Raw genomic sequence first — 27,753 nt, 5'->3', positions numbered from 1 at the left:
CGAGAGCGAGAGAGAGTGTTTGAGTGTGTGTGCAAGTGTGTGTGTGTGTGTGTTGCCAGTAAGACTACTTTAATCCAGCCTAGGGCGTAATGTGCATTACTACTTCCACTCTAGTGCACTTTCAAAACACCACTTCCTCTCTCTCCCACTCTCCCTCATGAATCTGTGTTCAACCAACCACACCGTTTATTCCTTTCCTTTCAGTATAGCCATCTTCCATAATGTTTTGCTGTGTTTTCCTACATTACACTTCCGGTCAGTGTGATCTCTCAGGCAGCAGAGATGTGGTGACTGATTCAATTAAGGTCTTCCCCTGTCTGATATCAGTGGAGAGATCTCATGCTGCCTTTTCTATGCCATCATGTCATATTAATGTCAGATGATGGACTTTGTTCTCCCTCACCACACACCAGTCAACACTACAGCAGAATTTTTTGTGGTGATGTTGTTCTGTGTGGTTTTACAAATCAGTCTGTGAATTTATTGCATTCTTTGTTAACCTTTTCGTTGTATGCGGTTTATTGAAAGGGAGGCTCTCACTTATTTTTCTCTTTCAAAGTTACCTCAGCGCTGGGCTAAATGGTCATGTGAGACAGAAATTTTCCCTCTGACTAGAACATCTATTTAATGCACACAATAATACTCTACATGAACATTGAAGCAATTCATTTAATGTTAGAAAATGTCAATACCCCCTAAACCTCCTGTGCCCATACAGACAGACAGACACACGTGCACTCATGCAAATAGATATAGTTTTACACAATTTCACACATACAATTCATACATGCCCATTAACTGAGTAACATTCTGTGTGTAGTCACAGTGTATCCGTTTTGCCATGGTAGAATGGCGAGAGAATGTACTCCTTTGTCCTGCCATGCAGGAGTTTCATTCTCAACGGGTGATTAACTGCAACATATCAGCAGGAGAGAGAGAGCCTCCTCCACATCTAGTGTACGTGGTTATGCTAATAGAGCTGCAACCCAGTGCTTTTCCAGAGTATGACTGTGACAGTCCCTAAAGCCTGACCACCAAGCCAGTCTGTTCTCCTCCCACTGAACAAGACTACTTCGGGAGCTCTTTTCAGATGCTATTCTCTGTGTAATATTAGTGCTATTCGTCGACAGTATTCACCCTCGCCCTTTCTCCCTTTTTCTCTCTCTCCCCTCCCACTCTCTATCCCTACCTCCACCTTTCTCTCGTCCACCCTTCCTCTCCTCTTTCTCCTCCTCCTCCTCCCCCTCTCCGCTAAACACAGAAAATAATGAGACAGATCTTCTCCTAATCGTCTTTTCAATCCTGTAAAGCATTTGTTGCATGTCTCAGCATTCCTGCAAACCTGTCCTCGAGCGTTCTGTCTACTAAAGGAGAAGAGATGTAAAAAGAATGGACCAGAAGGTAAAGGCATCAGACACCTGGCCTGCTGAAACGAGTGGGAGGCTACAGCCTATTAGGAGTCCAGCCTCACGGTTGTCATAGCTGGCATTAGACTGACATGGAACACAGACAAATGCTGAACAAATATTGGTAAAGATCACTGCAAGAAAGGTAATTGACGAGGATGACTCCACTCAATAAAGTGAAGCTACTGTATACTTCCTGTATTCTTCTAGTGTTCTTTGTGTTACATAGGTGCTAAGATGTGTTGTGTGGCCATGTAACAGCTCATATAGCATGTGAGTTGAAAACCATTCAACTGAAGCCATGCAATACAACAATAACTTTGTGTCAAATTCAAACTATTTTGTTTTTGTGATGATTAAAATTCCTATCAAACGTGACACCAAGGCATTTGTCTTGCTTTTCTGTGCTGTGGTTTGGTGTTGACCTGTGTATCAAACCCCCTTGATGTGCATGTCTGCTATAGAGAAGTGCTAAAGCCACAAAAAATCAACAAGATGTCTTCATGTTGACACAGTCACACAGGCACACAGACACAACAGTCACACAGGCACGCAGACACACAGTCACACAAGGTGCTACATGCCTGACCACTAATTAGAGCCGGTTGGTCAAACCACTGGGAAAACAAACTGATCCGACACTTGGCTTACATCCTGAATGGCAACCTATTCTTTAGTGCGATACATTTGACCAGGGCTGTAGTGCACTAAATAGGGAATACGGTGCCTTTTGAGCTTCACCTGCCCGTGGCACAAAACCCACAAGAAAATAGACCCTGTGTCTGTCTCAAATGACACCCTATTCCCTATGTAGTGCACTACTTTTGTGCAGGGTTTGGAAAGGCTCAAGACAGGGTGCAGCTGTGTCACTTCCACAAAATTCCAGGATGTTGGAACATATGTATAATGTGTTCTTGGAGAGCAGGTTTCATCAGTGAGTGTGAGTGAGTCTTCTGGCTTTGCCAGGTGGAGGCTGGTGCAGTGCGTCACTGGAGTGAGGGTGTTGGACCGTGGCATCGTGAAGCTTCATCCACCCACCGCCAAAGAATATCTCTGCTGCTCAGGAGCTTATTACAATTTACAGTACAGTATAGGTGCAGGACATCTTATGCAAATTAATCCATAGAGATACACCCTATGCAATATGGCGGGAATTTCACCTGGCCTATCAGAGGGCAAGATAGAGCTACCACCATATTCTGGTGGTATACTATATTCTACCTATCCAACTATGTCAGATCTACACATATGCCTGGGGGTTAGGTGTTGATTTTTTTGCGTCCTATGAGTCAGCTGGGTAAGTAGTAAATCTTATTCAGACAGGGATCTCCACAGACATCTAAAAGCCCATCAGGACCCCTGACTCAGTCAGAACTACTGGCATGACATTCTTTCAGAAGAGCATAAGGAAATCCATTCACAGGTGGGTTCTGGGAAAGCTGTAAAACTGTCGTCAGCCACCGACTGGGAAAATATCTCATGGGTTTGAAACATTCCTTCCGTCAAATTCCCTCAGAGAGAAAGAGAGGAGGGAGGAGAGAACAGGAGAGAGGCAGGCAGAGGGACAGCTGATGTAGGTTTTCTTTCTGAGAGATGACTGCTTTCCCCTACTATTGGTTATATAAACAGTGGAGTTGCATTGTGGGCTAGTAAAGCTGATCCTTGATGGCAGTTTCTGGCTGTCACTCAGAGAGCGGCTTGGTTAAAGAGGAGAATATTCAAATATTCATCGAAATGTGACTCAGACAAAATATAAAAGATTAGAAACAAAAACATGGAAGAAGCTAAGTTATATTCATAATAATACTGTATGTTCAGTTGCAGTTGGAAGTTTACGTACACCTTGGCCAAATACATTTATACTCAGTTCTTAATAATTCCTGACATTTAATCCTAGTAAAAATTCCCTGTCTTAGATCAGTTAGGATCACCACTTTATTTTAAGAATGTGAAATGTCAGAATAATAGTAGAGAGAATAATTTATTCAGCTTTTATTTCTTTCATCACATTCCCAGTGGGTCAGAAGTTTACATACACTCAATTAGTATTTGGTAGCAAATTTTCCATGGGATTGAGGTCAGGGCTTTGTGATGGCCACTCCTATACCTTGACTTTGTTGTCCTTTAGCCATTTTGCCACAAATGTGGAAGTATGCTTGGGGTCATTGTACATTTGGAAGACCCATTTGTGACCAAGCTTTAACTTCCTGTCTGATGTCTTGAGATGTTGCTTCAATATATCCACATAATTATCCTCCTCATGATACAATCTATTTTGTGAAGTGCATCAGTCCCTCCTGCAGCAAAGCACATGCAGCGACCCCTGTGCTTTACTGTTGAGACGGTGTTCTTTGGCTTGCAAACCTCCCCCTTTTTCTTCCAAACATAACGATGGTCATTATGGCCAAACAGTTCTATATTTGTGTCATCAGACCAGAGGACATTTCTCCAAAAAGTACGATTTTTGTCCCCATGTGCAGTTGCAAACCGTAGTCTGGATTTTTTAATGGTGGTTTTGGAGCAGTGGCTTCTTCTTTTCTGAGCAGCCTTTCAGGTTATGTCGATATAGGACTTGTTTTACTGTGGATATAGATACTTTGGTACCTGTTTCCTCCAGCATCTTCACAATGTCCTTTGCTGTTGTTCTGGGATTGATTTGCACTTTTCGCACCAAAGTACGTTCATCTCTAGGAGACAGAACGCGTCTCCTTCCTGAGCGGTATGGTGGCTGTATGGTCCCATGGGGTTTATACTCGCGTACTATTGTTTGTACAGATGAACGTGGTACCTTCAGGTGTTTGGAAATTGCTCTCAAGGATGAACCAGACTTATGGAGGTCTACAATTATTTTTTGAAGTCTTGGCTGATTTCTTTTCATTTTCACATGATGTCAAGCAAAGAGGCACTCAGTTTGAAGGTAGGCCCTGAAATACATCCACAGGTATACCTCCAATTGACCCAAATTTGTGGAGTTGTTGAAAAACGAGTTTTAATGACTCCAACCTAAGTGTATGTAAACTTCTGACTTCAATTGCATTTTCCAAGATGGCGTAGCAGTAAGTCGTCCTGTCGTGTCGTGTCCCTTGTATATATCGTTTCTTTTTCGTTTTTACATATTTTTCTTTGCATATCTTAAAAACATTTTGCTAAACCTAAGCTTCCAAATACTCTCCTGCAACCCGCCTCACCCAATGTAGCTATTTCTTCCTAAAGTATTTATATTTAGTTCGGAACCGGAACCCCTCAACTGAAGCTAGCCAGCTAACCACCAGCTATGCTAGCGGTCTTCAGCTAACCGGTCATCAGCTAACCTTTAGCTCGGAAAGCTCTTGCCAGTTCGAACAACGCAACGCTAACCAGAGCATAACGGACCTATTTATTTTTTAACCCCAGATTCCCACCGCAAACGGAACATTTTTCAGCTGGATCGTCACAACTAGCTATCTAGCTAAACCGCAACCCCGGATGATTACTCCTGGCTAGCGTTTCCACCCACTTAGCTTGAAGCTAGCCCGGCCAGAGCACCTGTGCTTACCACCGTAGCATACTCCTGGGCTACAATACCCGGGCCCATGACCGGTCTATCGATGTCACCGCATGAAGAGGAATAAATAGACTCACCCCATCGCGACGTCCCCCAAAGGCTAACTCTCTAGCCCTTGCTATCTCCTTGCTTGCTAATTCGGCCTGCTGCTACCTTGTTTACCCCCGGCCTGCTAACTGTTAGCTTGTTAGCACAAGCCTGCTAACCATCTGCATCGCCGCGTCCCAAACACTCACTGGACCCATATTTACTTTCTATCTCTTTCCGATTTTTAATTTGTTTATACCTTCCGGAAACCTGCCTCACCCAATGTGATACGGAATCGCTATTATTTTTAATTTTTAGAACACACTCAAGAACCTCCAGAAGCTAACCAGCTAACTAGCTACAAGCTATTTAGTCATTGTTAGTTTTTTAACCTGGATAACACTCGCCAGTCCAGCTTCCCTGCCCCATCCACCGCTGCCCCCTGGACACTGATCACTTGGCTACATAGCTGATGCACGCTGGACTGTCCATTAATCACGGTACTCCATTCTGCTTGTTTGTTTTATCTGTCGGCCCCGTTGCCTAGTCAATGCAATTTTACCTGCTGTTGTTGTGCTAGCTGATTAGCTGTTGTTGTCTCACCTACTGTTTTAGCTAGCTTTCCCAATTCAACACCTGTGATTACTGTATGCCTCACTGTATGTCTCACTCAAATGTCAATATGCCTTGTATACTGTTGCTCAGGTTAGTTATCATTGTTTTAGTTCACAATGGAGCCCCTAGTTCCACTCTTCATACCCCTGATACCTCCTTTGTCCCACCTCCCACACATGCGGTGACCTCACCCATTACAACCAGCATGTCCAGAGATACAACCTCTCTCATCATCACCCAGTGCCTGGGCTTACCTTCACTGTACCCGCACCCCACCATACCCCTGTCTGCGCATTATGCCCTGAATATATTCTACCATGCCCAGAAACCTGCTCCTCTTATTCTCTGTCCCCAACGCTCTAGGCGACCAGTTTTGATAGCCTTTAGCCGCACCCTCATACTACTCCTTCTCTGTTCCGCGGGTGATGTGGAGGTAAACCCAGGCCCTGCATGTCCCCAGGCACCCTCATTCGTTGACTTCTGTGATCGAAAAAGCCTTGGTTTCATGCATGTCAACATCAGAAGCCTCCTCCCTAAGTTTGTTTTACTCACTGCTTTAGCACACTCTGCTAACCCTGATGTCCTTGCCTTGTCTGAATCCTGGCTCAGGAAGGTCACCAAAAATTCAGAGATTTCCATACCCAACTATAACATCTTCCGTCAAGATAGAACTACCAAAGGGGGAGGAGTTGCAGTCTACTGCAGAGATAGCCTGCAAAGTAATGTCATACTTTCCAGGTCCATACCCAAACAGTTCGAACTACTAATTTTGAAAATTACTCTCTCCAGAAATAAGTCTCTCACTGTTGCCGCCTGCTACCGACCCCCCACAGCTCCCAGCTGTGCCCTGGACACCATTTGTGAATTGATCGCCCCCCATCTAGCTTCAGAGTTTGTTCTGTTAGGTGACCTAAACTGGGATATGCTTAACACCCCGACAGTCCTACAATCTAAGCTAGATGCCCTCAATCTCACACAAATCATCAAGGAACCCACCAGGTACAACCCTAACTCTGTAAGCAAGGGCACCCTCATAGACGTCATCCTGACCAACTGGCCCTCCAAATACACCTCCCCTGTCTTCAACCAGGATCTCAGCGATCACTGCCTCATTGCCTGTATCCGCTACGGAGCCGCAGTCAAACGACCACCCTCATCACTGTCAAACGCTCCCTAAAACACTTCTGTGAGCAGGCCTTTCTAATCGACCTGGCCCGGGTATCCTGGAAGGACATTGACCTCATCCCGTCAGTTGAGGATGCCTGGTCATTCTTTAAAAGTAACTTCCTCACCATTTTAGATAAGCATGCTCCGTTCAAAAATGCAGAACTAAGAACAGATACAGCCCTTGGTTCACTCCAGACCTGACTGTCCTCGACCAGCACAAAAACATCCTGTGGTGGACTGCAATAGCATCGAATAGTCCCCGCGATATGCAACTGTTCAGGGAAGTCAGGAACCAATACACGCAGTCAGTCAGGAAAGCTAAGGCCAGCTTCTTCAGGCAGAAGTTTGCATCCTGTAGCTCCAACTCCAAAAAGTTCTGGGACACTGTGAAGTCCATGGAGAACAAGAGCACCTCCTCCCAGCTGCCCACTGCACTGAGGCTAGGTAACACGGTCACCACCGATAAATCCATGATTATCGAAAACTTCAACAAGCATTTCTCAACGGCTGGCCATGCCTTCCGCCTGGCTACTCCAACCTCAGCCAACAGCTCCACCCCCCCGCAGCTCCTCGCCCAAGCCTCTCCAGGTTCTCCTTTACCCAAATCCAGATAGCAGATGTTCTGAAAGAGCTGCAAAACCTGGACCCGTATAAATCAGCTGGGCTTGACAATCTGGACCCTCTATTTCTGAAACTATCCGCCGCCATTGTCGCAACCCCTATTACCAGCCTGTTCAACCTCTCTTTCATATCGTCTGAGATCCCCAAGGATTGGAAAGCTGCCGCAGTCATCCCCCTCTTCAAAGGGGGAGACACCCTGGACCAAAACTGTTACAGACCTATATCCATCCTGCCCTGCCTATCTAAGGTCTTCGAAAGCCAAGTCAACAAACAGGTCACTGACCATCTCGAATCCCACCGTACCTTCTCCGCTGTGCAATCTGGTTTCCGAGCTGGTCATGGGTGCACCTCAGCCACACTCAAGGTACTAAACGATATCATAACCGCCATCGATAAAAGACAGTACTGTGCAGCCGTCTTCATCGACCTTGCCAAGGCTTTCGACTCTGTCAATCACCATATTCTTATCGGCAGACTCAGTAGCCTCGGTTTTTCGGATGACTGCCTTGCCTGGTTCACCAATTACTTTGCAGACAGAGTTCAGTGTGTCAAATCGGAGGGCATGCTGTCCGGTCCTCTGGAAGTCTCTATGGGGGTGCCACAGGGTTCAATTCTCGGGCCGACTCTTTTCTCTGTATATATCAATGATGTTGCTCTTGCTGCGGGCGATTCCCTGATCCACCTCTACGCAGACGACACCATTCTATATACTTTCGGCCCGTCATTGGACACTGTGCTATCTAACCTCCAAACGAGCTTCAATGCCATACAACACTCCTTCCGTGGCCTCCAACTGCTCTTAAACGCTAGTAAAACCAAATGCATGCTTTTCAACCGATCGCTGCCTGCACCCGCATGCCCGACTAGCATCACCACCCTGGATGGTTCCGACCTTGAATATGTGGACATCTATAAGTACCTAGGTGTCTGGCTTGACTGCAAACTCTCCTTCCAGACTCATATCAAACATCTCCAATCGAAAATCAAATCAAGAGTCAGCTTTCTATTCCGCAACAAAGCCTCCTTCACTCACGCCGCCAAGCTTACCCTAGTAAAACTGACTATCCTACCGATCCTCGAGTTCGGCGATGTCATCTACAAAATTGCTTCCAACACTCTACTCAGCAAACTGGATGCAGTTTATCACAGTGCCATCCGTTTTGTCACTAAAGCACATTATACTACCCACCACTGCGACTTGTATGCTCTAGTCGGCTGGCCCTCGCTACATATTCGTCGCCAGACCCACTGGCTCCAGGTCATCTACAAGTCCATGCTAGGTAAAGCTCCGCCTTATCTCAGTTCACTGGTCACGATGGCAACACCTATCCGTAGCACGCGCTCCAGCAGGTGTATCTCACTGATCATCCCTAAAGCCAACACCTCATTTGGCCGCCTTTTGTTCCAGTACTCTGCTGCCTGTGACTGGAACAATTTCAAAAATGGCTGAAGTTGGAGACTTTTATCTCCCTCACACACTTCAAACATCAGCTATCTGAGCAGCTAACCGATCGCTGCAGCTGCACATAGTCTATTGGTAAATAGCCCACCCATTTTCACCTACCTCATCCCCACACTGTTTTTATTTATTTACTTTTCTGCTCTTTTGCACACCAATATCTCTACCTGTACATGACCATCTGATCATTTATCACTCCAGTGTTAATCTGCAAAATTGTAATTTATTCGCCTACCTCCTCATGCCTTTTGCACACAATGTATATAGACTCCCCTTTTTTTCTACTGTGTTATTGACTTGTTAATTGTTTACTCCATGTGTAACTCTGTGTTGTCTGTTCACACTGCTATGCTTTATCTTGGCCAGGTCGCAGTTGCAAATGAGAACTTGTTCTCAACTAGCCTACCTGGTTAAATAAAGGTGAAATTAAAAAAATTAAAAAAATAAAAGTACGTGAAGATCGAATGGAACCATAATATTTAGTCTTTATTATTTTATTAGGATCCCCATTAGCTGTTGCCAAGGCAGCAGATACTCTTCCTGGGGTCCGAACAGAAATGAAACATTACATCATTCAAAACATCATATAAATTTACTTTGCTCCATTATTACATTACAAAATTACAATACTATATTATATTACTGAGAATAATGTGTTTTGGCTTGTGTGTGTGTGTGTGTGTGTGTGTGTGTGTGTGTGTGTGTGTGTGTGTGTGTGTGTGTGTGTGTGTGTGTGTGTGTGTGTGTGTGTGTGTGTGTGTGTGTGTGTGTGTGTGTGTTCAAAGTCAGCGTTGTGCCATGAGGTGTTTTTTTTTGGGTGATTTTATTTCTGATTTTATTGCTTGGGTTAACTGAGGTGGAAGAGTTCCATGTAGTCATGGCTCTATAGCTCTGTCCCATAGCCTCTATAGCTCTGTCCCATAGCCTCTATAGCTCTGTCCCATAGCCTCTATAGCTCTGTCCCATAGCCTCTATAGCTCTGTCCCATAGCCTCTATAGCTCTGTCCCATAGCCTCTATAGCTCTATACCATAGCCTCTATCGCTCTATACAATAGCATCTATAGCTCTATACCATAGCCTCTATAGCTCTATACCATAGCCTCTATAGCTCTATACCATAGCCTCTATAGCTCTATACCATAGCCTCTATAGCTCTATACCATAGCCTCTATAGCTCTATACCATAGCCTCTATAGCTCTGTCCCATAGCCTCTATAGCTCTATCCCATAGCCTCTATAGCTCTATACCATAGCCTCTATAGCTCTATCCCATAGCCTCTATAGCTCTATACCATAGCCTCTATAGCTCTATACCATAGCCTCTATAGCTCTATACCATAGCCTCTATAGCTCTATACCATAGCCTCTATAGCTCTATACCATAGCCTCTATAGCTCTATACCATAGCCTCTATAACTCTATCCCATAGCCTCTATAGCTCTATCCCATAGCCTCTATAGCTCTATACCATAGCCTCTATAGCTCTATACCATAGCCTCTATAGCTCTATACCATAGCCTCTATAGCTCTATACCATAGCCTCTATAGCTCTATACCATAGCCTCTATAGCTCTATACCATAGCCTCTATAACTCTATCCCATAGCCTCTATAGCTCTATACCATAGCCTCTATAGCTCTGTACCATAGCCTCTATAGCTCTGTACCATAGCCTCTATAGCTCTATACCATAGCCTCTATAGCTCTATACCATAGCCTCTATAGCTCTATACCATAGCCTCTATAGCTCTATACCATAGCCTCTATAGCTCTATCCCATAGCCTCTATAGCTCTATACCATAGCCTCTATAGCTCTGTCCCATAGCCTCTATAGCTCTATCCCATAGCCTCTATAGCTCTATACCATAGCCTCTATAGCTCTATCCCATAGCCTCTATAGCTCTATACCATAGCCTCTATAGCTCTATACCATAGCCTCTATAGCTCTGTACCATAGCCTCTATAGCTCTGTACCATAGCCTCTATAGCTCTATCCCATAGCCTCTATAGCTCTATACCATAGCCTCTATAGCTCTATACAATAGCCTCTATAGCTCTATACAATAGCCTCTATAGCTCTGTACCATAGCCTCTATAGCTCTATCCCATAGCCTCTATAGCTCTATACCATATCCTCTATAGCTCTATACCATAGCCTCTATAGCTCTATACCATAGCCTCTATAGCTCTATACCATAGCCTCTATAGCTCTATACCATAGCCTCTATAGCTCTATCCCATAGCCTCTATAGCTCTATACCATAGCCTCTATAGCTCTATACCATAGCCTCTATAGCTCTATACCATAGCCTCTATAGCTCTATACAATAGCCTCTATAGCTCTATACCATAGCCTCTATAGCTCTATACCATAGCCTCTATAGCTCTATACAATAGCCTAATCATTTCATTGATATGTGATTCAGATAAATAACTGCCTCTGGATTTACCATAGGTTTGAATAACATTGAGAGCATATTCCATAGAGATCCATCTGAATGGCTTTATCTCTATGGCATACATACTCTATATGCGTTGGAGACTTTATGGAATGGGACCGGTTTGTATTTAGGCCTATGCCACAGAAAAGTAATTCATCATCACAGAGGCTGTAGTAGAAGTAAGCCATCCAGAATCTGTCTGTGTCCCAAATGGCACCCTATTCCCTATGGGCCTTGGTCAAAAGGAGTCCCCTATATACCATTTGGCACGCAGTATCTGTCAGCACATTCTGGATGGTCTGGCGTGCAGAAGGGAATGCTGCAATATCTATGTGTGTGCCATAATATTTGTCTCAGCTCAGTAACTGTAACTTTCCTACAGTATAAGCAGAGGAAAGCCCAGCTAATGGCTGAAAAAGGCTTTATTTACACTTGTCTGAATGTAAACGAGATACATGTGGATCAACTCTCAATCTCTTTCTCTCTCACCTTAGTGTTTTAACAGAATAACTTACCAAATCTATATATCCTTTTGAAACACAGGTTGTTTATTTTTTTTGTTTACCCTCGTCCTTCAGTCTGTGTACTGATATTTGCATTCCTCAACCTCTGAGAGATGTAAGTTTCCTCTTCTGTAAACACATACTGTAATCTGAGCTGTTCAGTTCAAGTGGCCGACCAGCGACCATACAATTTAGAAAGTAAATATATTTTATTTATAGCTCTGCTCCATTATAATCATGGCTTTTTGGTGGTTTTCTCCCAACTACAGACCTAACTTTCTCTTTGTTTCCTGTTTCCCATGCATGCAGGCCTTAAGAATGTGGTCCAAGATCTGCTGCAAGAGGTGGGCAGTGTGGGCCTTCCTCCTCCTCTTTACCCTGTCTGTGGTGGTGATCAACACCCTCCCCTTCCCCCCCTCTGAGACACGCAGGCTGCCCTCACGAGGCCTGAGCTCTGCTGGAGCCGGGGGGTATAGAGCGAGGGCAAGACCCAGGGAAAGGGCCACATTGGCCCCTCACCACCACCACCACCATCTTCCTCTACCCCTCAACGGTCACAGTGGAGGTTGGAAGCAGAGTGACAAAGTCAAAGAGTCCTCCAAGCAACACCTGGTGAAGGACCAGCCCAAACTGGATAGGAGAGCAGCTAGCATGACAGGTGAGAGAACTCACAGCAACTACAAGAAGAATCGTAAAACTAAGGGCATCGCCTCCAAAAGGAAAGAGAAGAAAGAGATGCCGCCAAGTTCTATTAGAGACAAACAACATGATACCCCGCCATTGACAGTCAATGCTGTGCTAATAAGGCATGATGGAAGCCATCTAACCAACTGCAGCGGTTCAGAGCTCTCCACCCAACCACCACCTCTTCCCAGACAAGAGAACATCTACCCAGCCGTGCCTCAAACTGTAGCTCGTAGCCAGAGCCTCCCTTGTACTGCAGACCTCGGCCTGTCTGACTCTGAGCACAAATGTACTCCAGATGAACAGAGACAGGACCAGGGGCACAACGGGCAGGCAGGGAAGGCAGGGAGGAAGAACTTAACCAAGCAGCAGGCTGTGAAAAAGGTCCCCAGACAACTCAGGAAACGTGACAGACAGCCTTCGTCTGGGCGTAAAGAGACCCGGCCCACAGCGGAAACAGCAGCAGAGCCAGAGAAGGGGAGTGAGGGGGGGGCCCATTGGTGTAAGATGTCAGCTGGAGATAGGGAGTTTCCAGACACTGACACACGGAGAATAAGGACTGAGGACACTGACTCTGTGCCATGGCTCAGCAAGGATGATATTCACAAGATGGAGTTCCTCTCGGGCAGTGAGGTTGTCAGTAAGGCCAGGGTCCCAGCCCACGGACAGGTCCTCCATGTAGGGCTGGGTGCCCCTCATCATCCCCCTTCTCTTGGGGCTCCATTGGCTGACCACAGTGGGCACTGCCAACAGGGTCTGTGTGCCCTGATCAAACGTCCAGACGACTGGTTCGAAGTCTTCGCTTTCCATCTAGACCGTGTTCTGGGCTTGAACAGGAGTCTGCCCACAGTGCTCAGGGACTTCCACAGTGACATCCTGCCTTATAAATACACCAGGGGGGCAGCCAGACCCGCGGTGTGGTGGGACCCAGGCATCCAGCACCTGGCTGATGATGACAATGACCAGAACTCGTTCCCTCTCACCTGGCCCCAGTACCAGAGCCTGCTGAGGGCCAGGTGTGGAAGTGGCAGCGGCGTGGCCCTCAACGAGACCCCCTGTGTGGGGGTTCACCATGCGGAGTGGGGGCGCCTGGCACTCTTTGACTTCCTCCTACAGGTATAGAACAACTAATAACACTGTATCCTTCAATCACACTTGTTAAAACCTTTGATTTAACTTATTGACAGCATTGATTTGAACTTTTAAAAGATACATTGGCTAGAGTTCAGAGGTCAGAAAAACTGATGGGTAGTGAATATGTGACTGTTAGATTTTATATGGCTCCTAATGTCAGGCATTCTAACCCGATCTTAATTCCTAACCGTATCCCTAACCTTAACCATAACCTTAACTCATTTTTATCCTGATGTGCCACTCAAACGTACACATCCAAACTGATAGCGTTCTATATCCTTTCAATCACACCATGTGAAGACAACCTATTGAAATAATGCATAGACTAGAGTTCTGATTGAAATCTCACCTTGAAAGATGTAAGATTTGTGCAGTTGTTATTCCAGTACGCTGTATAAACTGACAGTTAGCTAGTGTTTCACTTAACGTCACTATGGAGGGTCCAGTTGATAAGGACTCATGAGTTCAGGCAGACTGGGAAAACTCATGGTGCTATGGGCCCTGGTCAAAAGTAGTGCACTACAAAGGAAATAGTTTGCCATTTGGGATGCAGATCTTGTTCTGCATTTATATTAAAGAACATTCTCACTGGATGAAATCCACCGACCTCGTCTAATAGTAGGCTGGCAGTCCTTGATAATGAACCTATTTGAGCACTGGATGAAATCCACCGACCTCGTCTAATAGTAGGCTGGCAGTCCATGATAATGAGCCTATTTGAGCAATGGATTGTATTGCCAAGGTCTTATCATCTGAAGAACTCTACTCACTAAACTGCCTTAGATTAAAAGATGCCGGCCAATGAAAACAGTGCGACTTTCTCTGTCTGGAGCGATAAATGTAATTGATTATCAGATAATTATGTTTTTTCATGGTGAGTGCATCCCGCCTGCTTACTAGCCATGCAACATAATTTGTCATTATCATTCTCCCTACTAGATGAATGAACATTATCATTCTCCCTTCTAGATGAATGAACATTATCATTCTCCCTACTACAGTAGATTGATGTATCAGCGCAGTTCAATTAAACATCAACACAATGTTTGTCTCTAATTTAGCTTCAAACTCGTTTATGATCTGCCAGTGATTTCTAATGAAGTTGGAGATATTTATTGTGTAAGAAATGATGGCTCATGGTCCTTGTAAGAGCCAGATGGAGGATCATTTTGTGTGTGTGTGTGTGTGTGTGTGTGTGTGTGTGTGTGTGTGTGTGTGTGTGTGTGTGTGTGTGTGTGTGTGTGTGTGTGTGTGTGTGTGTGTGTGTGTGTGTGTGTGTGTGTGTGTGTGTGTGTGTGTGTGTGTAAAGCTGAGACATCCTGAGAGGATGTAATTAATACGCAATTGATAAGGCCAGCTCTGCCACAGTCCCACTCTAAATGGAGTAGTATGTTAGTCTAACTCTGCATGGGGAATATCCAAGCTCCCGTTAGGGAATGAGAGGTGGCAATGAAGCCAACAACCCAATGATGTATATTGCAAGTAAGAGAGAGTAGGTACGTATGGTATAGACAGAGTACAATGTACAATATTTAATACACACACACCAGTCTCAGTCTTCATCAGGCCTCTAAAGACCCGATGACTGGCCGCTGGCGGTGTGAAGTCAAAGTCAGGGTTGCCATGGGGATGCTCGGCAATCACGGATGCCTAAGTCCACATTAGGAAGGACTGAGAGGAAAGTGATAGCAGCTGCTCCTCTCGCTATCTGTCTCTATAGCCAAAAGAAAGTCAATTTCTTTGTTTAGAACCCCCCCCAGAAGAAATAAAGGGTGTGCTGGTGCGCTCTGATGGGTGAAAACTACAAGGCCATGGAGACTTAGTATTAGGTGTTCTTTGAAAAGGGTGGTCTATGACTGGCAGAATAATTATGGGGATGAAGGACACCACATAGTAAACAAAGCATTTAGAAAAAACATCATGGTGCTTACTTTTTCTATCCATTACTTTGTTACTGCAGGGTGAACAGTCATCGTTACATAGCCAATGCAGAATACAGGTTGTTTCAGAAAATAATGTCTCACAATGAGAAGGAAAAGAGGCCGGGCAAACAAAAACAATTATAAAATGTCTCTAAAAGAGATGAGTCACAAATTGCATTCTTTGATTGTGTTCAATCTATATTCTCTCACTTTGGAGTCTATTACAGCGTTTTCTCCATGCTACCCATTCTATTAAAAATAGAAAACTATTCAATAGAACAGCCAGCCCCTGAACCAACTCAGCTGTAGAAAAATCTGATAAAAATAAAGAAAGACTGCCTTTTCTCTGTGAGATGGAATGGAATGGGTAACCGAACTGTGGGGGGAGAGAATAGTGGCTGAATACAAAATGGAACCCTATTTCCTAAATAGTGCACTAGATTTGACCGGCTCTGATCAAAAGTAGTGCACTATATAGGGAATAGAGTGCCATTTGGGATGGGGATGCGGCGAGCCACTGTATGAATAATACATGAGTAGTCTCTTTGCAGAAGTCAATACTTGTAACATGGCCAACTGTTAATAGCATTGTATTGATTGTATTGATTCAGTGGAATTGCTGACTGGGACCCTGTAACACTTGTTCCTACCTGCTCATTTAACACATCTAATGGCTCTGATGTGGAACCTAACACCAATTAGCAAGGGGAACAGTGTGAAGGACACACAGTCACACACGCACTTCGCCTGGGGAGTACAGAGGAGACAGAGGACCTTGCGCCAAGTGTCCTCGTTGTTGGTCATTGCCTTGGATGCTTTGAATTGCCATTGTAGGCTAAGAAGGCTACTGATATATCGCTATCAATTAGTTGTGAATAGGCTTGTTGTTTTACTTGTGATGTTATTGTGTGTGATATAGACCTTAATAGCATGTCCTGTTTCCCAGAGACTTGGTGATGGTGTAATACTGTATGTCAACACTGGAGCCGTATCCAGGAGACTCTTGTACTCTGTCCCTACGCGAATGAGTGTATTCTAGTGTCAGGGTGAAATGTAGTAGGGATGTGAGAACTCCTGAAGGCGCTAAAGAAGTGAAGCGAAATGGTGTGGTGTGAGTTTTACCACAGAGAGGCCCAGACAGCCCTGGGGGCATATCTCACCTTGGTAACTCTCAGAGGAGTGTGGCAATGCCTTCACTTCTCAGTTTAACAACAATGACGACATTGCTCCCTTCCTCCCCTGATAGTTGGTTTATTCTGCGGTATAATGAGGAAGAGATTGGTACCACAGGTATTGATGTTGCGTCATTATATTTAGGGATTTTTTTGTGTGAATATGCAACAAAAAAAACAACTGCTGTGAATACATACATGCATGAACAAATGCAAAATGATGGGTGTTAACTTTAAAAAAAGAGCTTCCTTCTTTAAACAGTGATTATTGAAGTTGGTGAAGTGGAGAGAAGTCAGTCTGAAGTTACAATAGATATGAATTGAAAGTACACTTAAAGGTTTGGCTTTACTATAGCATTCTTGTTCATGGAATTGGACTTAATGCAATAAATGAGGTGGCAAAAGAAGCAGTCTTACTGCTTTCGCTAGCTTGCTCTGGTTTGCCCTCACTGTAGGTGATTGACCTATAATGACTGATCCACCTCTTTACTGTAGTCAAAGTTCCCACAGGGGTCTGTCTCACACATTAACTACCTCCTCACCAACCCCCCACTCCTCCTCTCACCCCCTACTCCTCCTCTCACCAACCCCCACTCCTCCTCTCACCCCCCACTCCTCCTCGCACCCCCCCACTCCTCCTCTCACCACCCCCCACTCCTCCTCTCACCCCCCACTCCTCCTCTCACCACCCCCCACTCCTCCTCTCACCACCCCCCCACTCCTCCTCTCACCCCCCACTCCTCCTCTCACCACCCCCCACTCCTCCTCTCACCACCCCCCACTCCTCCTCTCACCACCCCCCACTCCTCCTCTCACCACCACCCCACGCCTCCTCTCACCACCCCCACTCCTCCTCTCACCACCCCCCACTTCTCCTCTCACCAACCCCCCACTTCTCCTCTCACCAACCCCCACTCCTCCTCTCACCACCCCCCCACTCCTCCTCTCACCAACCCCCACTCCTCCTCTCACCAACCCCCACTCCTCCTCTCACCACCCCTACTCCTCTTCTCACCACCCCCCACTCCTCCTCTCACCTCCCTTTCACTCCTCCTCTCACCCCCCACTCATCCTCTCACCTCCCTCTCGCTCCTGCTCTCACCATTCCACTCCTCCTCTCACCACCCCCCACTCCTCCTCTCACCACCCCCCCACTCCTCTTCTCACCACCACCCCACTCCTCCTCTCACCACCACCCCACTCCTCCTCTCACCACCCCCACTCCTCCTCTCACCAACCCCCACTCCTCCTCTCACCAACCCCCCCCACTCCTCCTCTCACCACCACCCCACTCCTCCTCTCACCACCACCCCACTCCTCCTCTCACCACCCCCCACTCCTCCTCTCACCAACCCCCACTCCTCCTCTCACCACCCCCCTACTCCTCCTCTCACCACCCCCCCCACTCCTCCTCTCACCTCCCTTTCACTCCTCCTCTCATCCCCCCACTCCTCCTCTCACCTCCCTCTCGCTCCTGCTCTCACCATTCCACTCCTCCTCTCACCACCCCCACCACTCCTCCTCTTACCATTCCACTCCTCCTCTCACCTCCCTCTCACTCCTCCTCTCACCTCCCTCTCGCTCCTGCTCTCACCACCACCCCTCTCCTCCTCTTACCATTCCACTCCTCCTCTCACCACCACCCCACTCCTCCTCTCACCAACCCCCCACTCCTCCTCTCACCACCCCTACTCCTCCTTTCACCCCCCACTTCTCCTCTCACCACCCCCCACTCCTCCTCTCACCACCACCCCATTCCTCCTCTCACCACCACCCCCACTCCTCCTCCTCTCACCACCCCCCACTTCTCCTCTCACCACCCCCCACTCCTCCTCTCACCACCACCCCATTCCTCCTCTCACCACCACCCCCCCACTCCTCCTCTCACCACCCCCCACTTCTCCTCTCACCACCCCCCACTTCTCCTCTCACCACCACCCCACTCCTCCTCTCACCAAACCCCCACTCCTCCTCTCACCACCCCCCACTCCTCCTCTCACCAACCCCCCACTCCTCCTCTCACCACCCCCTACTCCTCCTCTCACCACCCCCTACTCCTCCTCTCACCACCCCCACTCCTCCTCTCACCTCCCTTTCACTCCTCCTCTCACCTCCCTCTCACTCCTCCTCTCACCTCCCTCTCGCTCCTGCTCTCAGCATTCCACTCCTCCTCTCACCACCCCCTCACTCCTCCTCTCACCATTCCACTCCTCCTCTCACCTCCCTCTTGCTCCTCCTCTCACCATTCCACTCCTCCTCTCACCTCCCTCTTGCTCCTGCTCTCACCATTCCACTCCTCCTCTCACCACCCCCCCACTCCTCCTCTCACCATTCCATTCCTCCTCTCACCTCCCTCTCGCTCCTGCTCTCAGCATTCCACTCCTCCTCTCACCACCCCCCCCACTCCTGCTCTCACCATTCCACTCCTCCTCTCACCCCCCACTCCTCCTCTCACCAGTCCACTCCTCATCTCACCTCCCTCTCGCTCCTGCTCTCACCATTCCACTCCTCCTCTCACCACCCCCCCACTCCTCCTCTCACCATTCCACTCCTCCTCTCACCTCCCTCTCGCTCCTGCTCTCAGCATTCCAGTCCTCCTCTCACCCCCCACTCCTCCTCTTACCATTCCACTCCTCCTCTCACCACCCCCCACTCCTCCTCTCACCACCCCCCACTCCTCCTCTCACCACCCCCCACTCCTCCTCTCACCATTCCACTCCTTCTCTCACCTCCCTCTCGCTCCTGCTCTCACCATTCCACTCCTCCTCTCACCTCCCTCTCGCTCCTGCTCTCAGCATTCCACTCCTCCTCTCACCCCCCACTCCTCCTCTTACCATTCCACTCCTCCTCTCACCACTCCCCCCCCACTCCTCCTCTTACCATTCCACTCCTCCTCTCACCACTCCCCCCACTCCTCCTCTTACCATTCCACTCCTCCTCTCACCACCCCCCACTCCTCCTCTCAACACCCCCCACTCCTCCTCTCACCACCCCCACTCCTCCTCTCACCATTCCACTCCTCCTCTCACCTCCCTCTCGCTCCTGCTCTCAGCATTCCACTCCTCCTCTCACCCCCCACTCCTCATCTCAGCATTCCACTCCTCCTCTCACCCCCCACTCCTCCTCTTACCATTCCACTCCTCCTCTCACAACTCCCCCCACTCCTCCTCTTACCATTCCAGTCCTCCTCTCACCTCCCTCTCGCTCCTCCTCTCACCTCCCTCTCGCTCCTGCTCTCATGCCAAAGGCTTAAGCTGTAACTGTCACTATCTCTACCAACACTTAGGCCTTACTTGGCTGCATTTGGATTTCTGTCAACAAAATGTTCAATGACTGTATAGCAAACAAGCAGTAAGAGTTTCAGAAAGTAAATATATTTTCTACTTGTTTCTTGTAGTCACCCTTGATTTTCCTCTTGGAAAGCTGTTCTGAAGTCTGAAGTTCTTTATAAAGAAAGGACCGAAGAGATCCTAGAAATCGGGAGTTCCCAACCTTTTCTTACCAGGCCCCCTTTTTCACATGTAAAACATGTCAGGCACCCCGTCGCTTTCTTTATTACTGTTTATTGAGATAGCATATGGAAAATACACCACCTGTTTATTGAGATAGCATATGGAAAATACACCACCTGTTTATTGAGATAGCATATGGAAAATACACCACCTGTTTATTGAGATAGCATATGGAAAATACACCACCTGTTTATTGAGATAGCATATGGAAAATACACCACCTGTTTATTGAGATAGCATATGGAAAATACACCACCTGTTTATTGAGATAGCATATGGAAAATACACCACCTGTTTATTGAGATAGCATATGGAAAATACACCACCTGTTTATTGAGATAGCATATGGAAAATACACCACCTGTTTATTGAGATAGCATATGGAAAATACACCACCTGTTTATTGAGATAGCATATGGAAAATACACCACCTGTTTATTGAGATAGCATATGGAAAATACACCACCTGTTTATTGAGATAGCATATGGAAAATACACCACCTGTTTATTGAGATAGCATATGGAAAATACACCACCTGTTTATTGAGATAGCATATGGAAAATACACCACCTGTTTATTGAGATAGCATATGGAAAATACACCACCTGTTTATTGAGATAGCATATGGAAAATACACCACCTGTTTATTGAGATAGCATATGGAAAATACACCACCTGTTTATTGAGATAGCATATGGAAAATACACCACCTGTTTATTGAGATAGCATATGGAAAATACACCACCTGTTTATTGAGATGGCATATGGAAAATACACCACCTGTTTATTGAGATGGCATATGGAAAATACACCACCTGTTTATTGAGATGGCATATGGAAAATACACCACCTGTTTATTGAGATAGCATATGGAAAATACACCACCTGTTTATTGAGATGGCATATGGAAAATACACCACCTGTTTATTGAGATGGCATATGGAAAATACACCACCTGTTTATTGAGATGGCATATGGAAAATACACCACCTGTTTATTGAGATGGCATATGGAAAATACACCACCTGTTTATTGAGATGGCATATGGAAAATACACCACCTGTTTATTGAGATGGCATATGGAAAATACACCACCTGTTTATTGAGATGGCATATGGAAAATACACCACCTGTTTATTGAGATGGCATATGGAAAATACACCACCTGTTTATTGAGATGGCATATGGAAAATACACCACCTGTTTATTGAGATGGCATATGGAAAATACACCACCTGTTTATTGAGATGGCATATGGAAAATACACCACCTGTTTATTGAGATGGCATATGGAAAATACACCACCTGTTTATTGAGATGGCATATGGAAAATACACCACCTGTTTATTGAGATGGCATATGGAAAATACACCACCTGTTTATTGAGATGGCATATGGAAAATACACCACCTGTTTATTGAGATGGCATATGGAAAATACACCACCTGTTTATTGAGATGGCATATGGAAAATACACCACCTGTTTATTGAGATGGCATATGGAAAATACACCACCTGTTTATTGAGATGGCATATGGAAAATACACCACCTGTTTATTGAGATGGCATATGGAAAATACACCACCTGTTTATTGAGATGGCATATGGAAAATACACCACCTGTTTATTGAGATGGCATATGGAAAATACACCACCTGTTTATTGAGATGGCATATGGAAAATACCTGTTTATTGAGATAGCATATGGAAAACCACCTGTTTATTGAGATGGCATATGGAAAATACACCACCTGTTTATTGAGATGGCATATGGAAAATACACCACCTGTTTATTGAGATAGCATATGGAAAATACACCACCTGTTTATTGAGATAGCATATGGAAAATACACCACCTGTTTATTGAGATAGCATATGGAAAATACACCACCTGTTTATTGAGATAGCATATGGAAAATACACCACCTGTTTATTGAGATAGCATATGGAAAATACACCACCTGTTTATTGAGATAGCATATGGAAAATACACCACCTGTTTATTGAGATAGCATATGGAAAATACACCACCTGTTTATTGAGATAGCATATGGAAAATACACCACCAGCTTGAATTTGTTTCATTTGCGGGACCTAGGAAAATGGTGTTGTTTTGAAGCTAATTTCCTGCAATTCTAGGTTTTTTAATGATAATAATCATAATAATTTATAAAGAAAATGAAGTCTAAACCGTTATCAAATATGTTTTATTATGATAATTTATATGAACACTCAATTAAATTATTCACATTCTATTTTGCAGAAAGTGAATAGATCAATTGACAGCCACAGAGTCAGATTGTATAAGATTACTTCCCAAGCAAAGTCTAAAACAACGCATAGTCCAATTTCTTTCACTCCTCAACTTTAGAAGGCTGTAGCTCAGCTTCTGAATGTCATAGAGACCAATCAAATATAATTCCATGTGCATCAGAGCTGTATCTTCATTGAGTGTTGTACCGCTTGTTTCTAGCCTAAAGAATCACAGATTTATGTGTTGTTTTAGATCGGTATACAATCAGGAATTGTAAAAACAAAAACAATTGGGAACCCCTGCGATAAATCACAGTCCTGTATGTACAGTGGGGCAAACAAGTATTTAGTCAGCCACCAATTGTGCAAGTTTGCAAATAATTTGCAAATAAATTCATTAAAAATCCTACAATGTGATATTCTGGATTTTGTTTCTTTTTCTCATTTTGTCTGTCATAGTTGAAGTGTACCTATGATGAAAATTACAGGCCTCTCTCATCTTTTTATTTCATTTCATTTCATTTAAGTCATTTAGCAGACGCTCTTGCACAATTGGTGGCTGACTAAATACTTTTTTGCCCCAATGTAATTCTATGGAAAAGTCATTGTTGATGATCAATCCCAACTAATCCATGTTCTTCCATCCCCCCGTGCAGGTGAATGATCGTCTGGACCGGTACTGCTGTGGTTTCCAGCCTGACCCAGCAGAACCATGTGTGGAGAACCTGCTACATACCAAGTGCAGGAACTCAAAGGATCTAGTGCTGGTTCACATCCTGGTAACTATCATATCACACGCAATAAAACATCACATGGACATAATGTATGGGCCATTCTGGCTCAGACAAGGCTTACTTACTTACTTGGACATAATGTAAAGTAAGAGCCTGAAGGAGGTTTATGAGGAGGCTTGTCTAAATAATCTAATTGTACAATGTAAACAGACCTCTACATTTATTCATATTATTACTACTATCCAGACCTTTTCTTCTTAACAAAGAGAATTCTGATGTTGGACAAAGATGATCACTATTCTTTTACAACTGCTCTGTGGAAAAATGACTCCCTCTTTCCACTCAACCTGCTGAACTCATTGCTGATACTTGGTACTTGCTCTTGACAAAGACAAATATAATTCTATTAAGCGCATTATGCTTTATTATTTCAGCTGTTGTAGAAAGGATTAGGAGTTGACTTTGTATCTATATACTGGATTCTTGACCTAGCTCACTGTAATATAGTGTATCTTGTGATGTGCATATCATTCTTAGTCTATCTTCTTGATGTGCAGTATAATACCTATCTAGTTTAAAGTTAGTCTCCCGAGCGTTCATCTCATCTCATAATTACGATATTAATATCTTATCAAAGAGATACAGTTAGTGTTGATGATACTTTATGCTAAACTATACTGTGTCTGTCTATGTTTTTTTTTCTACAGGTGAGGAGGGTAGAGCCTACCAGACTGGTGTTTATAGACAATGCAGGCAGGCCAAATCATCCCCATGACAACCTCAACTTCCGCTTAGTAGAGGGCATCGATGAGTGAGTACAAACATCTATAATCCAGTCTCTATTCAAGGGAATCATGGAAATAGGCTTAGTCTGCCAGAACTCCAGCCAAAATATATATATATAGGGAATTGGGTGCCATTTAGGAAGCACCTTAGTGTACAGAAGTTCAACCCCACATCACACAGCCTTAATGTGTGTTTCCTAAATCCAGTGAAGCCAGTGGGAGGATCTTCACAACTCTATGCAGTGTTGTTATTTCTTTCTGAATTCTTCAGAGATGAAGTATAACTGTTGGTAGATTAAACTAAAATAGGCCACATCATCACAATATGCTCAGTCAATTGGGTTTGATATCCTTTGTCTGGTATTTGTCTGGATTTGACATTCTTACTGTATTTTCCTGGCAGGTTTCCAGAGAGAGCCGTATCAGTTCTCCAGTCTGGCTGTTTGGAGAGCATGCTCCTGAGCTCCCTGTATATGGACAAGCAATTCTGGGAGAGCCGAGGGGGGGCACGTGGCCTGAAACCTCTCATCCACACTGTTGAGCAGAGAGGGAGGATTCTGCTGCAGCACATCCACGACAAGAGACTGAGACTGAACAGGGATCTGTGAATCCAATGGCCCAGAAAGCACCCAGCAGTACATTAATTTCATCCAGGCAGGGGGTGCCTGTGACAGACGTAGAAGCCTCCTCAAGGTCCCGGGCAGCCTAAAGACACAGGATGTGTCTCAAATGGCACCCTATTCCCTATATAGTGCACTACATATGACCACAGCCCTTCATTGTCTATAACACCCTACGGGCCCTGGTCAAAGGTAGTGCACTATATAGGGAAGAGGGTGCTCTTTGGGCCGCAGATACAGTATGCCTGTTCCATGCTGGTTGTGGTTCCCATCCATGTTGTATCCATACATCTTGTCAACATTCCTCAAGACAAGCAAATTATCTTATTGAAATTGCACTGTCTTCTCCGCTGCCTGTTTATGAGGTGAGTTTTGTATTTTCTAATAAAAAAAAGCAGATTTAACGATTGAAGTAATGTCTGTTTTATGAGATAAGCATTCAGCTGTAATCTTAAAATGAAAGATTTTAGATCAATGAATAGCTTCTGAACTGGATCCAGGAGTCTTGTCGATAAGAAAATACCAAACCTTTTATAAGACTGTGCTCCTAAGGCAACGATGAGGAAACAAACTCAATTGGGTTAAGGAACACTATTATTATTATTATTAATATTATTATTATTGCTGAACATTTGACTTATTGAATATGTTCCAGGACATTTAGACAATGATGATTCCACGACAATTAATGGACAATATATTGAAGTGACCTACAGACTGGGGTTGCTTCCTTGTGGGGCTACAGCACATTGCATTCCTATGGGCTAAACTGTTTAGGATAGATGGCCAGTCCCATAGACTTCGACACAATTCACTTATTTAACATGTTTTTCTATGTTTAAGGTTATTTTGACTATATTTCTAATAATAATGAGGATATTTGACTGTTTAGGCTTGCATTTATGTTATATTTAGCCTACTTATTGACTCAAGACATTTCAGTTTTTCATTTTTAATTAATTTGTAAAAAAAAATCTAAAAACATTATTCCACTTTGACATTGTGGGGTATTGTGTGTAGGCCAGTGACACAATCTCAATTTAATCGATTTTAAATTCAGGCTGTAACACAAACAGAATGCGGAAAAAGTCAAGGGGTGTGAATACTTTCTGAAGGTACCTCTATTTTCTTCAATCAAGAAACTAGAAATTCGACATATAAGCTGGCCTGACCAAGCTCATACTTTAAATGTCAAAATCTCCTTAAAGAAACACAAGAATTATTACAAAATTACTACACAATCCTAATTAAACTAAATAAATGTATAATGATCAATATAAATTTAGTTAATGACACCCAGATTCTATGGGATACCACCAAAGGTTTTATTAAAAATAATGCAACTGAATTTACATCTGGGTTGAATGAAGATATCAGAATTGGAAATGTTGCTAACTGTGTTAGAGCGTTCTAAACAAACACTCTTTTCAGACCAGGTAGGTATTACTCTTTCCAAAGTTAAGACAGCATTTTATTTATTGATAAGACAGAGAGCAGAATAGCCATCCATCGAGTAAGACTCTTCTTCTCTTAACAGGGGAAGCCATTTGGGAGCCCAAATCTCTCTCAATGAACTCAAAAGGGCAATGGATAGCATGATAAAGGAAAATCACCTGGAGGGGACAATATTCCTCCTGAGGTCTATTTAACATTTTGGAATCAATTAGGTCCACTGTTGCTCTAAATGATTAATACAGGTATTCACAAGAGTTCATTTAGGAGAGATGTGAACACAGCACAAATGTAGCTTTTTATTTTTTAAGGATAGGATGCCACCAGTGTTCTCATTATCGCCCCCTATCTTTGATGAACACAGATATTAAACTGTTTTCCTAAATGTTATTGTCTCGTCTCGAGACTTATTTACCCAAATTGATCCACACGGACTAAAGTGGGTTTGTTAAAAAGTGTTTACCTCTGTCGACTATTACATATCTTAATCAGAAACAACAGCTATTTGGGCTGTATTATCTCTTGATACAGAAAACGCATTTGATCGAATAGAATTGTAATATCTATGGTCTATTTTGGAACATATGGGAATTGGCTCCAATTGTTCAAATAATATATGCCAATCCCTCAGCTGTAGTTATAACAGGCGCTATATGTTCTGCTTCGTTCAGAGTCACTAGAAGCAGCAAACAAGGCGATCCAATTCAAATGAATCTAACCAAATCAGCCCAACTGTCTCTCAAGGCCCTGATGGAGGACTCCCTCTCTACTTATGGAATCACAATAATTTCCTATTTAAAATATTTGGGACTATATATATTTCCTTCTTTAGATAAAACCATTACCAGAAACTTTAACAGAATCCTCAAATCAATTCAATGTGACCTCAGTAGATGTAATAATATCCCAGTTGCTTTAACCAGCAGAAGATCTACTGTTAAAATGAATATATTGGCACGACTGAATTCATATAGTTCAATGCTTCCCATGGCTCCTTCTTCTGGCTATTGGGATAAAATGCATAGTGTGGCTTTAAAAGATATATGACAAGGTAAACTATCCCGGATAAAATGTATACATTTACAAACAGGGAAGACGTAGGAGAACTATCTGTTTCAAAATGTAAAATGTAGTATTTTCAGGCTTGAGCATTTCTCCCCATCCTTAATTGGTTTAGACATGATTCTCCTGGCCCCTGGCTGAGTATAGGGATAAATAAACAATTTAAACTAAGCTTTGGTCCTGTTATTGTTCACACAATGTCTATTTGACCTAAAATTGAAAACCAATGTAACTGGGAATCAAAATGGCATGCTCGTACTTCAATAATCCTCAATAATTCCTTGCGATCTGGAGGATGCCCTTTTGCATTATCACAATGGTCCAAATGTGGAATCCGTACCCTTATCGATGTAGTGGTTTGAGAACATTCCAAAATGTGAGAGATACATACACATTACCAAGCAACTTATTTTTCTATAATATTTATAATTTCAGTCAGCTATGCTGGCCTATGGTGTCTCTTGGGAAACCCAACTACCAAAACAGCCAATGATGGGATTTATAAATAAATAATCTCCCAAAAAGACTATTTATAATATATAGACAACTTTTGGAAAGCTCATATTCTGAGCTAGTCATTAAAACAGTGTGGTCCACAGATCTAATTGAATCTTAACCCTTTAACTGGAACAGAATAT

The 27,753-nt window shown here is 44.2% G+C and overlaps 1 protein-coding gene across 2 annotated transcripts in view; it reads left to right on the top strand.

Moving 5' to 3' along the window:
* Positions 1-25,005, top strand: part of LOC118364547 (Golgi-associated kinase 1A-like) — a 29,902-nt gene extending 4,897 nt beyond the window's left edge. For both annotated transcript variants that reach the window (XM_035746176.2, XM_052489690.1), the window contains exons 2-5: positions 12,094-13,584; positions 23,119-23,241; positions 23,904-24,007; positions 24,385-25,005. In XM_035746176.2, coding sequence (XP_035602069.2) covers positions 12,103-13,584; positions 23,119-23,241; positions 23,904-24,007; positions 24,385-24,589 — 1,914 coding nt within the window. In that variant the 5' untranslated portion in view covers positions 12,094-12,102 and the 3' untranslated portion in view covers positions 24,590-25,005. The remainder of the gene's footprint in view (positions 1-12,093; positions 13,585-23,118; positions 23,242-23,903; positions 24,008-24,384) is intronic.
* Positions 25,006-27,753: the final 2,748 nt, after the last annotated feature.

Source organism: Oncorhynchus keta, chromosome 31 (genome assembly GCF_023373465.1).
Source record: "Oncorhynchus keta strain PuntledgeMale-10-30-2019 chromosome 31, Oket_V2, whole genome shotgun sequence".
Taxonomy (NCBI): Eukaryota; Metazoa; Chordata; class Actinopteri; order Salmoniformes; family Salmonidae; genus Oncorhynchus; species Oncorhynchus keta.
The sequence above is the reverse complement of the archived record's forward strand: the minus strand, read 5'-3'. Positions and strand labels throughout refer to the sequence as shown.